Source organism: Camarhynchus parvulus, unplaced genomic scaffold (genome assembly GCF_901933205.1).
Source record: "Camarhynchus parvulus unplaced genomic scaffold, STF_HiC, whole genome shotgun sequence".
NCBI lineage: Eukaryota > Metazoa > Chordata > Aves > Passeriformes > Thraupidae > Camarhynchus > Camarhynchus parvulus.
The window spans coordinates 494-16,795 of record NW_022148575.1 but is presented as its reverse complement, the minus strand read 5'-3'; the positions used below and the strand labels follow the sequence as shown (position 1 = coordinate 16,795).

The following is a 16,302-nucleotide window of genomic DNA, read 5'->3' as shown; positions in this document are numbered from 1 at the left end:
TTTGGAGAGATTTTGGGGGAAATTTGGGGAAATTCTGGGATTTTGGGGAATTTTCGGAAGTTTTAAGAGAAATTTGGGGGTTGAAAATGGGAATTTTGGGGGATTTTGGGGGGAATTTGGGGAATTTTTGGAGGAATTTTTGGGAGTTTTAGGGGAATTTGGGGGAAATTTGGGATTTTTTGGGGGAATTTTCGGAAGGTTTAGGAGGAATTTGGGGCTTGAAATGGGAATTTTGGGGATTTTTTGGGGGGAATTTTGGGGAGTTTTTGGGGAATTTGGGGGATTTTTTTTGGAAATTTGGGAAATTTTGGGGGAATTTGGGGGGAATTTTGGGAATTTTGGGGGATTTTTTTGGGAATTTTGGGGAGTTTTAGGAGAAATTTGGGGGAAATTTGGGAATTTTGGGGATTTTTTGGGGACTTTTGGGGGAAATTTGGGAATTTTGGGGGAAATTTGAGGATTTTTTGGGGGCTCCAGGTGGCGCTGGGGGACAGCTCTGGGAATTGGGGCGATTTGGGATTTTTTGGGAAATTTTGGGCAAATTGGGGAATTTTGGGGAAATTTGGGATTTTTTGGGGGGAATTTTTTGGGGGAATTTTCGGAAGTTTTAAGAGAAATTTGGGGGTTGAAATGGGAATTTTGGGGATTTTTGGGGGAATTTGGGGAATTTTTGGAGGAATTTTTGGGAGTTTTAGGGGAATTTGGGGGAAATTTGGGGATTTGGGGGAAATTTGGGGGGAAATTTGGGAATTTTGGGGGATTTTTTTGGGAATGTTGGGGATTTTGGGGAATTTTGCAATTTTGGGGGATTTTTCTGGAATTCTGAGGCTTCAATGGGAAATTTTGGGGAGAAAGCTGGGATTTTTGGGGAATTTTTGAGATTTTTGGAAGAGATTTTGGGGAAGATTTTGGGAAATTTTGAGGATTTTGGGGGATTTTTTGGGGAATTTTCGGGAGTTTTAGGAGGAGTTGTGCATTTTGGGGATTTTTGGAATTTTGGGAATTTTTTTGGGAATTTTTGGGGGGATTTCTGAGGATTTTGAGGAATTTGGAAACTTTGGGATTCTTTTGGAAGTGCTGCAAGGGATTTTGGGGAATTTTGGGGATTTTTTGGTGGAATTTTGAGGATTTTTGGGGGCTCCGGGCGGCAGCTCTGGGAAATTTGGGAATTTTGGGGTTTTTTTGGGGGGAATTTGGGGATTTTTAGGGAAGCTTTGGGAATTTTAGGGCTTGAAATGGGAATTTTTGGGGGGAAATTTGGCATTTTTGGGGATTTTGCGGAAATTTTGGGGAATTTTGGGGACTTTTTGGGAATTTTAGGGATTTTTTTTAGAATTTTGAGGCTGGAAATGGCAAATTTTGGGGAGAAAGTTGGGATTTTTGGGGAATTTTTGAGATTTTTGGAAGAGATTTTGGGGGAATTTTGGGGATTTTTTGGGAAATTTTGAGGATTTTGGGGAATTTTGGGGGGTCCAGCTCTGGGAAAATCCCGAATTGTGGGGAAGTTGAGGGGTTGAAATTGAAATTTTGGGGAAATTTGGGGCGGTTTTGGGGGTTCAGTGGGGCCTTGGGGTTCTCAAGGGGATTTTTTGAGGTTGAAATTTGGGAATTTTGGGGGCAATTTGGGGGATTTTTCGGGAATTTTTCGGATTTTTGGGAGAAATTTTGTGGAATTTTTAAAATTCAATTTCTGTGATTTTTTGAAAGGGAATTTTTAGGGGAGTTTTGAGGGGATTTGGGGTGAATTTTGGGAATTTTTGGGGGATTTTTGGAAGGAATTTCGGGGAGTTTTGGGAATTTTGGGGGAATTTTTGGGAAATTCAGGAGTTTTGAGGATTTTTTTTTGAATTATTTTTAAATCTCGGGGATCCTGGATGAGATTTGGTCGATTTTTAGCGAATTTTGGGGGAATTTGGGGGATTTTTTGGGCAATTTTGGGGAACTTTGGGGATTTTTTGGACGATTTGAGGGTCTAGTTCCGGGAAATTTGGGATCTTTGGGGATTTTTTGAGGATTTTTAAAAAAATTTTGGGGTCCTGGAGGGGATTTGGGGGTTTAAAAAGGAATTTTTGGGGTTTAAAGAGGAATTTTGGGGTTTTAATTGGGAATTTTGGGGTTTTAATTGGGAATTTAAGGCATTTTGAGGGGATTTGGGGAATTTTCGGGGCAATTTTGGGGTTGTTGTTGGGATTTCGGGGGAGATTTGGGGAATTCAAATGGAATTTTTGGGTTTCACTCGGGATTTTGGGGGGAATTTTTGGGAATTTGCGGCTCCAGCTCCGGTAAAAAAAAAAAAACTTCGGAATTTTGGGGATTTTTTGGTGAATTTTTGGGTCCGGCTCCAGGAATTTGGGAAATTTGGGAGAAATCTGAGGGTCCTGGAAGGGGTTTTAGAAAAATTTGGGAGAAAATTCGAGATTTGGGGGTTCTGAGGGAGTCCGGGAGGAATTCTGGGGAATTTTGGGTGGAAATTCGGGAATATTTGGGGAATTTGGGGTAAATTCGGGGAAACTGTTGGGAATTGAGCGATTCCTGAGGGGATTTGAGGAATTTTGGGGGGTCCCGAGTGGGATTTGTGAGGTTTTTGGGGGATTTTTGGGGCGGTTTTCGGGGTTTTTGGGGCTCACCTGGCTTCTCCACCTTCACCTTGGCGGCCATGGCGGCTCCGGACGCGTCTCTGGGGCCTGGCAGGGGTGGGGGGCTCATCAGCGATCCCCAAATCCCCCAAAATTCCCCCCAAATTGCCCCAAAATCGCCTCAATTCCCCCCAAAATCCGCGCCCCCTCCCCCCCCTCACCGCCGCCCTCAGGAGCCGCCGCTTCCCGCCTTCCGCCGGCGCCACCTACCATTGGTCGACGCGTCTGCCAATCAAAGCTTGCAGCCAATCAGCGGCCTTGAAGGCGGTACCTCCAGGCCGCGCCATTTTGGCGATTTGACTACAACTCCCGTCATGCCTCGCGGCTCCATAGAGAGCTATTAAATGCTGGACTACCGCTCCCGTCATGCCTCGCGGCTCCTTAGAGCGGCATTGAAGCGGGGCCTACAACTCCCGTCGTGCCCTTCGGCCCCATATACTGTCAATGGGGGCTGCAAAGCCTATGACTCCCGTCATGCCCCGCGGCCCCGTAGCGTTTAATGGAAGCCGGGCCTACACATCCAGAGTGTCCTGTACACGCCCCCAAATGTTCCCCAAATGTTCCCCCAAACCCAAAGTTGCCCATGAACTGCCCCCCCGGACCCCCGGATGCTCCCCAGGATTCCTAAGATCCGCCCCAGCACCCACTCAAGACCCCCAAGGGTCCTCACGGAGGCGCTGGTGTCCCCCTAAACCTTCCCCCCGGCCTACGGACCCTCGGTCTGCGCCGCCTACAATTCCCATGCTGCCCAGGGTCTACAACTCCCATCATCCCCCGCGCCCCACAGAGGCCCAGTAGAGCCCCTCAAGTTCCCCTCAGGTGCCTTTTGAGGATCCCTTAAATGGCCCCTCTGGCCCACAAGTGGCACTTAGGACCCCCAAGTGCCCCCAGACCCCCAAGTTTCCCGTTCGAGCAACTGCCTGGACTACAGCTCCCATCATGCTTCGCGACGCCCATAGAGCCCCATTACAAACACGCATACAACTCCCATCAGCCCCGGCGCCCCGTAAGGAATCGTTGTAACCCTTAGAGCCCCATTACAAACGCGCATACAACTCCCATCAACCCTCGCGCCCCAATAAGAATCATTACAGCCGCGCCTACCATTCTCATTATCACTCGCGTACCCCTGCTCCCCAGTTATTCGCCTACAACTCCCGTCATGCCCCGCGCCCCCATAGCCCGTCATTGCAGGCCCCGCCCCTCCCGCACTACAACTCCCGTGCTGCCCCGCGGCGCTTTTCCCGCGCTTTTTCGCTCCCCCTCAGAGCCCCCCGGCCATGATGGCGGAGGCTCTGGGGCGCTGGCTCCGGGAGGAGATGGAGCTGCCGCCCTCCGCCGCCCCCTCCCCGGCCGCCCTCCGCAGGTCGGCACCACCCAGGGACCCTCCTGGGGACCCCCCTGAGGCGGGGAGGGGCCGGGGGGTTTCGGGGGGCCGGGGGTGGGAACCCCCCTGAGGGCTCCGTCAGGGGAGGGCGGGAATTTGGGGTGGCCTGGGGGGGTTTGGGGTCCCTTTGGAGGGTCCTGAGGGGGTTTTGGGGGGCTGAGGCGGTTTGGAGTCCCTGTGCAGAGTCCGGGCGGGGTTTGGGGTGGCCTGAGGGGATTTTGGGGTCACCTTGGAGGGTCCTGGGGGTTCTGGGGGGTCCTGGGGGATTTTGGGGTCCCTTGGAGGGTCCTGACGGGGTTTGGGGTCCCTTTGAAGGGTCCTGGCGATGTTTTGAGGAGTCCTGGGGGGATTTTTGGGTCCCTTTGGAGGGTCCTGGGGAATTTTAAGGACTTGGGGGATCCTGAGGGAGTTTTGGGGTCCCTTTTTAGGATCATGGGGAGATTTTGGGGTCCCACTGAGGGGTCCTTGAGAGATTTTGGGGTCCCTCTTAGGGCATCCTGAGTGGATCTGGGGGTTCCTGGGGGTGATTTTCGGACTCCTTGATGGGTTTTGGAATCCCTTTGGGAAGTTTTGGGGGTCCTGGGTGAATTTTATGGTCACCCCCCAAATTTTGGGGTGCCCCAATTCCCTCCTCTCCAGGCTCTGCTCCGGCCCCACAGCCCCCGTGTGGGATTACGTGACCCGCCACGTCCGGAACCAACGGTGAGGGGGAACCCCAACATTCAGGGGTGAAAAAACCCCAAAAATTGGAAAGGGGACCCCAAAATTTAGGGGTGGGGAGACCTTTCCAGGACTACAGCTCGTATCATGCCCCGCGACACCCATTGGGCTCCATTGGATGCGCGCATACAACTCCCATCATCCCCCGCGCCCTATTGAGTTTTATTATAGCCGAGCCTACAGCTCCCATCATCCCCCGCGCCCCATTGGGTTTTAGTATAGCCGAGCCTACAGCTCCCATCATCCCCCGCGCCCCATTGAGTTTTAGTATAGCCGAGCCTACAGCTCCCATCATCCCCCGCGCCCCATTGAGTTTTATTATAGCCGAGCCTACAGCTCCCATCATCCCCCGCGCCCCATTGGGTTTTATTATAGCCGAGCCTACAGCTCCCATCATCCCCCGCGCCCCATTGGGTTTTAGTATAGCCGAGCCTACAGCTCCCATCATCCCCCGCGCCCCATTGGGTTTTAGTATAGCCGAGCCTACAGCTCCCATCATCCCCCGCGCCCCATTGAGTTTTAGTATAGCCGAGCCTACAGCTCCCATCATCCCCCGCGCCCCATTGAGTTTCGTTCTAGCCGAGCCTACAGCTCCCATCATGCCCCGCGCCCCTTTCCCGCCCTTTTTGTTCCGGATCTCCCCTCACGGAATTTTCGGGGTGTCCCCACAGGAACGTGAAGAAGATTCGGGGAAACCTGCGCTGGTATCCGAAATTTGGGGGTTCCCAAAAATTTGGGGGCTCCTGGAGAGGAAAAATTGGGGGGACCCCAAAATTTGAAGGGGAGCTCAAAATTGGGGGCTCCCAAAGGTTTTGGAGGCACAAAATCAATGGGGGGGATTCCAAAAATTGGGGGGTGGGGGTGCCGAAATTTGGGGGTTCACCCCAAAAATTTGAGAGGAGATTTTTGTGGGGATGCCACAATTGTTCCTTAACTCGGGGTTCAGGTATGGGCACCTGCAGGAGCTGCAGGTGAGGGGGACCCCAAAACCTGGGGGGAGAGGGATTTGGGGTGGGAAACTCAAAATTTGGGGTGATTTCCCTCAGATTTGGGGAAACATTTTAAAGCATTTCCCCGATTTTGGGGTGTTCCTAAAATTTGGGGGGTCTTAAGGGATCTCAGCCGATTTTGGGGTTTTTGGGGCCTCTTTCAAAATTTGGGGGTTCCTCAATGTGAGTGGGGGGGAGATTTGGGCAATTCACCCAAAATTTGTGGAGATTTCCCAAAATTGGAGTCTCCTATAAATCTTGAGCCTCATTTTTATAGGATTTTGGGGGTTTTTTTTTCCGTTTCTTTGGGAGTTTTGCGTGTCGTGAGGGCGCTGGGGACAATCTGAGGGAGATTGGGCTGAATGTGGGCGGATTTGGGGTCCATTTTGAGCCTCATTTCTGTGGAATTTTGGGGTTTTTTATGGGATTTTTCCCCAAACTTTGGGAGTTTTGGGAATCGTGAGGGGGTTGGGCACACTCTCAGGGGGATTGGGGTGAATTTTGGGGTGAATTTGGGCGGATTTGGGGCCGCGTTTTCGCCGCAGGCCGCTCCGGCTCCTCCGAGCCAGCAGGGGGCGCTGCGCGCATGCGCGGCGCGGCTCCGGAAGGAGCTGCAGGGCCTGGGGGACGCCATTGCGGACGCACAGGAAACGGCGCAGCGCCTCGGTGAGTCCGGCCGGAAACGCCGCACCCGCACAAAGGTTCCTACCCTCCAAACCCCATTGTGGGGTCTCCCCACCCCCCAACCTTTGGGGTCCCCCCCATTTTGGGGTCCCATAAACCCCAGTTTTGGGGTCCCCCTAAGTTCTTAGGGTTCCAAGTCCCACTAAATCCAAGTTTTTGGGGTCTCCACCCCAAGTTTAGGGTCCTGTGATGTCCCTAAACCCCAATTTTGGGGTCCCTGATTAACTCAAACCCCAATTTTGGGGTTCCCTTCTCCAAATTTGGGGTTCCTGACCCTTCCCAAACCCCAATTTTGGCATCTCCACCCCCAAATTTTTGGGTTCCTCACCCATTTTTGGCCTCCCACGATCCCCCAAAGCCCAATGTTGGGGTCCCTGAACCCCCAAAACCCCAATTTTGGGATTCCTTCCCCATTTTTAGGGTCCCTGACCCCCCAAAGCCCAATGTTGGGGTCCCTGACTCCCCCCAAACCCCAATTTTGAGGTCCCCACCCCTAAATCTGGGGTCCCCAAACCCAAATTTGGGATCCCAGGACCCCCAAACCCCAATTTTGGGGTCCCTGACCCCCCCAAACCCCAATTTTGGGGTCCCTGAGCCTCCAAAACCCCAAATTTTGGGGTTCCTTCCCCATTCTTAGGGTCTCTGATCCCCCCAAAACCCAAATTTGGGGTCCCTGACCCCCAAAGTTTTGGGTTCTTCCCCCATTTTTGGGCTCCCAGGATTCCCCAAACCCCAATTTTGGGGTCCCTGAACCCCCAAAACCCCAAATTTTGGGGTTCCTTCCCCATTTTTGGGCTCCCTGACCCCCCCCAAACCCCAATTTTGGGATCCTGACCCCAATTCTGGGCTCCCTGACCCCCCAAACCCCAATTTTCGTGTCCCCACCCCAAATTTGGGATCTCCTGCCCCCCCCAAGCCCCAAATTTGAGGTCCCCAAACCAATTTTGGGGTCCCAGGACCCTTCCTACACCGAATTTGGCGTCCCCCACCCCAATTTTGGGCTCCCTGACCCCCCCTAAACCCCAACTTTGGGGTCCCCACCCCCAAATTTTTGGTTTCCTTCCCCATTTTTGGGATCCCTGGCCCCCCCAAACCCCAATTTTGGGATCCCCACCCCGATTCTGGGCTCCCTGACCCCCCCCAAACCCCAATTTCGGGGTCCTGACCCCAATTTCGGGGTCCCCTCCCCCCTTTCCCCCTTCAGAGGCCGCCCTGGGGGAGGGGCACAGCCGGCGGTGGGCGGAGCTTCGGCGAGGGGCGGAGCTTCGGCTGCTGGGGGTGGAGCCGGGCCCTGCAGGGCTGCGGGCCGGCCACGAGGGGGCGCTGAGGGCGCGCCATAAAAGGTAAAGGGGCGGGGCCTAACGGGGGCGGGGCCTAACGGGGGCGGGGCTTGGTGGGGTTTCCTTATATGGGCAAAGGGGGAAATTTTGGCAGCCCTGAGGGGATTTGGGGATTTTGGGTTCCTGAAGGGGATTTGGGGGGGATTTTGGGGGATTTGAGGGGATTTTGGGGGAATTTGAGGGGATTTTGGGGAAATTGAGGCAAATTTTAGGGAAATTTTAGGGGATTTTTGAGGAATTTTGGCAGAATTTGGGGGGATTTTGGGGAATTTCAGGGGATTTTGGGGGGATTTGGGGAAATTTTTGGGTGAATTTGAGGGAATTTTGGGGAATTTTAGGGGATTTTGGGGGAATTTTAGGGGATTTTGGGGGAATTTGAGGGGATTTTGGGGGGAATTTGAGGAGATTTTGGGTTCCTGACGGGATTGTGGGGGAATTTGAGGGAATTTTGGGGTTTGTGCTGCGATTTTTGGTTCTTTGGGGATTTCTGGGGAGAATTTGAGGGGTTTTGGAGAATTTTGAGGCAATTTTGGGGTCCCTGCTGGGAATTTTGGGATTTGGAGGAAATTTGGAGGAGATTTTGGGGGATTTCTGAGGGGAAATTTGGGGATTTTGGGGTCCCTGAGGAGATTCTTCTGTGGGGGGGGTTTAAAGCGATTTTGAGGAGATTTTTGGGGGATTTTGAGGAGATTTTGGGGATTTGAGGAGATTTTGGGGATTTTCAGGGGTTTTTGGTCCCCTCCCCTCAGGCCGGGCCCGAGCCGGGCGGAGCTGTCAGCCATCTTGGCCTCGGGGGCGGAGCCGGAAGTGCTGGTGAGTGGGCGGGGCCTGGCATGGTGGGCGGGGCCTGGGCACCCCTAAAATCCCCACCCCCAAAATCCCAAATCTCCCCTGGACCCCTTAAATTCTTCCCAAATGCACCTAAAATCTGAAATATTGCTAAAAATCCCCAAAAATCCCCCAAAATTAAAAAGAAATCCAAAAATTCCCTGAAAATGCCCCCCAAAAAATCCCAAAAATTCCCCAAAATCCCCCCAAAATTCTCTCAAAAAAATCCCCAAAAGTCCCCCAAGATCTTCCAAAAAATCCCCAAAATTCTCCTAAACCCCCCAAAAAACCCCCAAAATTCCCCCCAAATCCCCCAAAAGTCCCAAAAATTCTCCCAAAATAAAAAAAATTCCCCAAAATCCCCCAAAGAAATCCCCCAAATTTCCCCCAAATTCCCCAAAAGAAACCCCAAAATTCCCCAAAATCCCAAAAATCCCCAAAATTCCCCTAAAACCCACCAAAAAATCCCCAAAATTCCCCAAAAAAATCCCAAAAATTTCCCCAAAATAAAAAAAAAATCTCAAATGTTCCCCCAAAAAATCCCAAAAGCTGCCCCAAAATCTCCCAAAAAATCCCCAAAATTGCCCCAAAATAAAAAAGAAAAATCCCGAAAATCCCAAATCTGCCCAAAAAGCCTTTAAAATCTTTTTTGGATGGCCCAAAAAAACCCTAAAATATCAATTTTCCCCAAAATTCTTTCCAGTTGCCGCAAAATCTCTCCCAGAATCTTCCCTGGACCCTCAAAAATCCCAAATCCTCCCAAAATCTTTCCTGGAGTTCCCCCAAAAATCCCCAAATCCCCCCCCAAACTCCCCAAATCCCCCCAAAACTCCCCAAATCCCCCCAAATCCCCCCAAAAATCCCCAATCCGCCCAAAACTCCCCAAATCCCCCCAAAACTCCCCAAAAATCCCCAATCAGCCCAAATCCCCCCAAATCCCCCCAAAAATCCCCAATCCGCCCAAAACTCCCCCCCGACCCCCCAAGCCCCTCCCTCTCCCCAGGTGTCAATCAAGGCCCTGTGCAAGGCCAGGGAGGCGGAGCTCCGGAGGCCACGCCCACACAGGTAAGCCACACCCCTTCCTCATTAGCTACTAATTAACCCTCTAATTAATCGATTAACCAGCTAATTAATCCACCCCAGAGCTGCCAATCACCCCGGGAAGGCCCAGGAGGCTCCGGATTGGCTGGAACAGGCTGAGGTGGGTGTGGCTTGCTGGGGAAGGGGGCGTGGCTGCGTTCAGGCCCCACCCCCTGCCCTGACGCTTGGCGCCCCCTGCAGGCCGTGCTGATTGGCCACAGCCCGGGGGCGGTGCTCTGGGCGCTGGAGGCCCTGGCCAATCACAGCACCAGGTGGGTGGGGCTTAGTGGGGTGGGTGTGTCTAGAAGGGATGGGTGGGGCTTAAAATGGGTGGGGCTTACCAGAGTGGGTGTGGCTTGAAGGGGTGGGTGGGGCTTGAATGGGTGGGTGGGGCTTAAGGGGGTGGGTGGGGCCTAAAATAGTGGGTGGGGCTTAGAGGGGTGGGTGTGACTAGAAGGAATGGGTGGGGCTTAACAGTGGGTGGGGCTTAAGGAGGTGGGTGTGGCTTAAAAGAATGGGTGGAGCTTACAGGGGTGGTGTGACTAAATGGAGTGGGTGCGGCTTAAGGGAGTGGGTGGGGCTTAAAGGAGTGGGTGGGGATTAAATGAGTAAAATAAGTAGGTGGGGCTTAAAGTGGTGGGTGTGTCCAAAAGGGCTGGGTGGAGCTTAAAGTGGGTGGCGCTTAACAGAATTGATGTGGCTTAAATGGGTGAGTGGGGCTTAAGGGGGTGGGTGTGGCTTAAAATAGTGGGTGGAGCTTAGAGGGGTGGGTGTGACTAGAAGGTATGGGTGGGGCTTAAAATGGGTGGGGCTTAACAGAGTGGGTGTGGCTTAAAGGGGTGGATGGGGCTTAAGGGGGTGGGTGGGGCCTAAAATAGTGGGTGGAGCTTAGAGGAGTGGGTGTGACTAGAAGGGATGGGTGGGGCTTAACAGAGTGGGTGTGGCTTAAAAGAGTGGGTGGTGCTTACAGGGGTGGTGTGACTAAAAAGGATGGGTGGGGCTAAAGGGGGTGGGGCTTAAAATAGTGGGTGGAGCTTAGAGGAGTGGGTGTGACTAGAAGGGATGGGTGGGGCATAACAGAGTGGGTGTGGCTTAAAAGAGTGGGTGGTGCTTACAGGGGTGGTGTGACTAAAAAGGGTAGGTGGGGCTTAAGGGGGTGGGGCTTAAAATAGTGGGTGGAGCTTAGAGGAGTGGGTGTGACTAGGAGGGATGGGTGGGGCTTAACAGAATGGGTGGGACTTAAAGGGGTGGGTGTGGCTTAAAGGAATGGGTGGAGCTTACAGGGGTGGTGTGACTAAGCAGTGGGTGGGGCTTAAAGGGGTGGGTGGGCATTAAATGAGTATAATGAGTAGGTGGAGCTTAAAGTGGTGGGTGTGTCCAAAAGGGCTGGGTGGGGCTTAAAATGGTGGGTGGGGCTTAAAGATGTGGGTGGGGCCTAAAGGCATGGGTGTGGCTTAGTGGTGTGGGTGGGGCTTAAGGAGGTAGGCGTGGCTTAAAAGAGTCAGTGGAACTTAGAGGGGTGGGTGTGGCTAAAAGTGATGGGTGGGGCTTAAAAAGAGTGGGTGGGGCTTAAAGGGGTGGGTGGGGCTGAAATGACTGGGGCATAAAAAAAGGTGGGTGGGGGCTTGATGGGTGGGCAGGGGCTTCGAGGTACAGGCAGTGCCTAGGTGAGTAGGTGGAGCATAATGGAGTGGGTGGGGCCTAAGTGGGTGGGTGTGGCTTAAAGCAATGGGTGTGGAATGAAAGAGATTGGGTAGGGCTTAAAAGGGTGGGTGGGGCTTAAGCTGAAGGGCGGGGCCTAAGCGGGTGGGTGGGGCTTAAAGGGGTGGGTGGGGCCTAAAAGGATGGGTGGGGCTTAAGGGGGTGGGTGGGGCTCTTGAAGGGTGGGGCTTAAATAGGTGGGTGTGGCTTAAATGCATGGGTCTTAAAGGGGTGGGTGGGGCTTAAACTGAAGGGTGGGGCCTAACTGGGTGGGCAGGGCTTAAAGGGGTGGGTGGGGCTTAAAGGGGTGGGCGGGGATTTGGGGTTTTTCGGACATTTTGGGGTTTTTGGGACATTTTGGGTCCCCGAGGGTTTTTTGGGAGCTCTGGGGGCGTGGCCTCACTCCTGTCAATCACAGAGCTCTCCTGGCTGGCCCCGCCCCCTCGGCTGAAGCCCCGCCCACCCTTAGGAGCCTCCTGCAGGTGAGGGGGGAGGGGAATTGGGGGGTGGGGTCCAAATTGGGGGTTTTGGGGACAAAATTTGGGATTTTGGGGCTTTTGGGGGATAAAATTTGGGAATTTGGGGCTTTTTGGGACAAAATTTGGGATTTGGGGGATTTTGGGGGATTTTTGGGGGTTTTGGGGATGTTTGGGATCGGGATTTCAGATTTTGGGGATTTTTGTGGGGATTTTTGGGGATTTTGTGTGTTGGGATTTGGGATTTTGGGGTCGGGATTTTGGGGGGGATTCGGGGGAAATTTCGGGTGAGGATTTGGGATTTTGGAGATTTTTGGGTCGGGATTTTGGATTTTAGGGGCAATTGGGGATTTTGGGGGGAAATTTGGGATTTTGGGGCACTTGGGGGTTATTTTGGGGTTTTTTTGGGTCTGGATTTGGGATTTTGGGATTTTGGGGGAATTTTGGGGTTCTGGGGGATCTTCAGAAGATTTTTGGGCGATTTTGGGAAATTTTGGGGGGACATTTGGGATTTTGGGGGGATTCTGGAGGTTTTTTGGGATTCTGAGGTAAATTTGGGGTTTTTGGGATCCCCAAATTCATTTTTGGGATGGATTGGGCGGTTTTGGGGTCCCTGAGGTGTTTTTGGGGTTCCTCCACTGATTTTGGGGTGGATTTGGGGTTTTTGGGGTTCCTGAGCTCATTTTTGGGGTGGTTTTGGGGGATTTGGTGTTTCCAAGATGATTTTTGGGGTGGAACTTTGGGGTTTTTGGTGTCCCCGAGTCAATTTTTGGGGTCCCCAAGATGGTTTTGGGGTGGATTTTAGAATTTGTGGGGTGGAATTTTGGGGTTTTTGGGGTTTCTGAGCTCATTTTTGGGGTGGATTTGGGGTTTTTGGGGTGAGTTTTGGGATTTTTGCGCTCATTTCTGGGACGGATTTTGGGGTTTTTGGTCTCCCCGGGTTGATTTTTGGGGTCCCTGAGGTGGTTTTCGGGTGGATTTTGGGGTTTTGGGGTGGATTTTGGGGTTTTTGTGCTCTCTGAGTCCATTTTCAGGGTGGATTTTTGGGGTGGATTTTGGATTTTTGGGGTGAATTTTGGGGTTTTTGGGCTTTCTGAGTGCATTTCTGGGGTGGATTTTGGGGTTTTTGGTCTCCCCCAGTCAATTTTTGGGGTCCCTGAGGTGGTTTTGGGGTGGATTTTGGAGTTTCTGGGGTGGATTTGGGGGATTGTTCTGCTCCCCGAGTCCATTTTTGGGGTGAATTTTGGGTTTTTGGGGTGGATTTTGGGTTTTTGGGGTGGATTTTGGGTTTTTGGGGTGGATTTTGGGGTTTTTGGGGTGGATTTTGGGTTTTTGGGGTGGATTTTGGGTTTTTGGGGTGGATTTTGGGTTTTGGGGTGGATTTTGGGGGTTTCTGGGATGGATTTTGGGGTTTTTGGGGTTTCTGAGCTCATTTTTGGGGTGAATTTTGGGGTTTTGGTCTCCCCGAGTTGCTTTTCAGGGTCCCTGAGGTGGTTTTGGGCTGGATTTGAGGGTTTTTGGGGTGGATTTGGGGTGGAATTTTGGGGTTTGGGGAGTTTCCGAGTTCATTTTCAGGGTCCCTGATGTGGTTTTGGGGTGGATTTTGGGTTTTTGGGGGCTCCCCGAGTCCATTTTTGGGGTTCCTCAGCTGTTTTTGGGGTGCATTTGGGTTTTTTTGGGGGGGGAGATGGGGTTTTTGGGGTGAAATTCTGGGGTTTTCGGGGTGGATTTTGGGTTTTTGGGGTGGATTTTGGGTTTTTGGGGTGGATTTTGGGTTTTTGGGGTGGATTTGGGGGTTTTTGGGGTGGAATTTTGGTGGTTTTCGGGTGGTTTTGGGGTTTTTGGGGTTTCTGAGTTCATTTTTGGGGTGGATTTGGGGTTTTTGGGGTGGATTTTGGGGTTTTTGGGGTGGATTTGGGGTTTTTGGGGTGAATTTTGGGATTTTTGCGCTCATTTCTGGGACGGATTTTGGGGTTTTTGGTCTCCCCGAGTTGATTTTTGGGGTCCCTGAGGTGGTTTTGGGGTGGATTTTGGAGTTTCTGGGGTGGATTTGGGGGATTGTTCTGCTCCCCGAGTCCATTTTTGGGGTGGATTTGGGGGTTTGGGGGTGAATTTTGGGTTTTTGGGGTGGATTTTGGGTTTTTGGGGTGGATTTTGGGTTTTTGGGGTGGATTTTGGGTTTTTGGGGTGGATTTGGGGTTTTTGGGGTGGATTTTGGGTTTTTGGGGTGGATTTTGGGTTTTTGGGGTGGATTTTGGGGGTTTCTGGGATGGATTTTGGGGTTTTTGGGGTTTCTGAGCTCATTTTTGGGGTGAATTTTGGGGTTTAGGTCTCCCCGAGTTGCTTTTCAGGGTCCCTGAGGTGGTTTTGGGCTGGATTTGAGGGTTTTTGGGGTGGATTTGGGGTGGAATTTTGGGGTTTGGGGAGTTTCCGAGTTCATTTTCAGGGTCCCTGATGTGGTTTTGGGGTGGATTTTGGGTTTTTGGGGGCTCCCCGAGTCCATTTTTGGGGTTCCTCAGCTGTTTTTGGGGTGCATTTGGGTTTTTTGGGGGGAGAGATGGGGTTTTTGGGGTGAAATTCTGGGGTTTTTGGGGTGGATTTTGGGTTTTTGGGGTGGATTTTGGGTTTTTGGGGTGGATTTTGGGTTTTTGGGGTGGATTTGGGGTTTTTGGGGTGGAATTTTGGGTTTTTGGGGTGGATTTTGGGTTTTTGGGGTGGAATTTTGGGTTTTTGGGGTGGATTTTGGGTTTTTGGGGTGGATTTTGGGCTTTTGGGGTGGATTTTGGGTTTTTGGGGTGGATTTTGGGGTTTTCGGGGTGAATTTTGGGGTTTTTGGGGTGGGTTTTGGGGTTTTCGGGGTGGGTTTTGGGGTTTTGGGGGTGCATTTTGGGGTTTTCGGTGCCCCCGATCCCATTTTTGGGGGTGGGTTTTGGGGTTTTCGGTGCCCCCGATCCCGTTTTCGGGGTGGATTTTGGGGTTTTCAGGGTGCATTTTGGGGTTTTCGGTGCCCCCGATCCCGTTTTCGGGGTGGATTTTGGGGTTTTCAGGGTGCATTTTGGGGTTTTCGGTGCCCCCGATCCCGTTTTCGGGGCGCGTTTTGGGGTTTTCGGGGTGCATTTTGGGGTTTTCGGTGCCCCCGATCCCGTTTTCGGGGTGCGTTTTGGGGTTTTCGGGGTGCGTTTTGGGGTTTTCGGGGTGCATTTTGGGGTTTTCGGGGTGCGTTTTGGGGTTTTCGGTGCCCCGATCCCGTTTCCGGGCTCCCCAGGAGCGCTGGGGCGCCGTTGGGGGGGTGTGGGCGGCGCTGCCCCCCCTCCTGGCCCACCTGGCCCGGCTGAGGCGGCGCCTGAGCACGCACCTGCAGCGGGGGAGGGGCCAGGGAACCGCCAGGTGAGCCCAGAGGCACCCACAGGGCCCCAAATGTCCCAAATTGTCCTGAACTACCTCGAAAACATCCCAGAACGTTCTAAATTATCTTTAAAATATCCAAAAACGTTCTGAATTACCTCTGAAATATCCTAAATGACCTCTGAAATATCCTAAAGTATCCTAAATGATCTCTAAATTATCCTAAATTGTCCTAAATTACCTCGAAAACATCCCAGAACGTTCTAAGTTATCTTTAAAATATCCAAAAACGTTCTGAATTACCTCTAAAATATCCTAAATGACCTCTGAAATATCCTAAAGTATCCTAAATGATCTCTAAATTATTCTAAATTACCTCTAAAATGTCCTAAATGATCCCAAAATATCTGAAATTACCTCGAAATTGTCCTAAATCACCTCTAAAACATCCCAAAATACCCTAAATTAACCTAAATTGTCTCGAAAATATCCTAAATTATCCCAGAATATCCCAAATTACCTCTAAAATATCCCAAAATTATCTCTAAATTACCTCTAAGATATTCTAAATTACCTCTAAATTATCCTGAATTACCCCAAAATGTCCTAAATTATTTCTAAAATATCCTAAATTATCCTAAATTACCTCTAAAATACCCTAAATTCTCTTAAAATATCCTAAATTACCTCTAAATTATCCTAAATTACCTCTAAATTATCCCAAAATATCCTAAATTCTCTCTGAAATATTCTCAGTTATCTCTAAAATATTCCAAATTCTCTTAAGATATCCCAAATTACCTCTAAAATATCCTAAATTATCTCTAAAATATCCCAAAATCTCCTAAATTATCCTAAATTAGCTCTAAAATATCCTAAATTACCTGTAAAACATCCCAAAATGTTCTAAATTAGCTCTAAAATATCCTAAATTACCTCTGAAATATCCTAAAGTATCCTAAATGATCTCTGAATTATCCTAAATTATCCTAAATGATCCCAAAATATCGTAAATTACCTCAAAATTGTCCTAAACTACCTCTAAAACATCCCAAAATACCCTAAATTACCTCTAAAATATCCTAAATTATCCTCAATTACCTCTAAAATATCTTA

The 16,302-nt window shown here is 50.9% G+C and overlaps 1 protein-coding gene across 1 annotated transcript; it reads left to right on the top strand.

The window, feature by feature from the left end:
* Positions 1 to 3,894: 3,894 nt before the first annotated feature.
* On the top strand, positions 3,895 to 15,247 carry HAUS5 (HAUS augmin like complex subunit 5). Its single transcript, XM_030970677.1, has 12 exons — positions 3,895 to 4,002; positions 4,663 to 4,725; positions 5,415 to 5,447; positions 5,690 to 5,714; positions 6,278 to 6,398; positions 7,621 to 7,759; positions 8,506 to 8,569; positions 9,588 to 9,649; positions 9,728 to 9,785; positions 9,866 to 9,936; positions 11,784 to 11,847; positions 15,107 to 15,247. Exons 1-12 carry the CDS (start codon positions 3,917 to 3,919, stop codon positions 15,230 to 15,232), a joined length of 912 nt encoding a protein of 303 aa, XP_030826537.1. The 5' UTR covers positions 3,895 to 3,916; the 3' UTR covers positions 15,233 to 15,247.
* Positions 15,248 to 16,302: the final 1,055 nt, after the last annotated feature.

Excerpts from the sequence above, each read along its gene's own strand:
- HAUS5 (XM_030970677.1), top strand. The coding sequence starts at position 3,917 with ATGATGGCGGAGGCTCTGGGGCGCTGGCTCCGGGAGGAGATGGAGCTG. Across the intron at positions 5,715-6,277 it reads GGCACCTGCAGGAGCTGCAG|GCCGCTCCGGCTCCTCCGAG; the intron begins GTGAGGGGGACC and ends TTTTCGCCGCAG. Across the intron at positions 8,570-9,587 it reads GGGCGGAGCCGGAAGTGCTG|GTGTCAATCAAGGCCCTGTG; the intron begins GTGAGTGGGCGG and ends CCCTCTCCCCAG.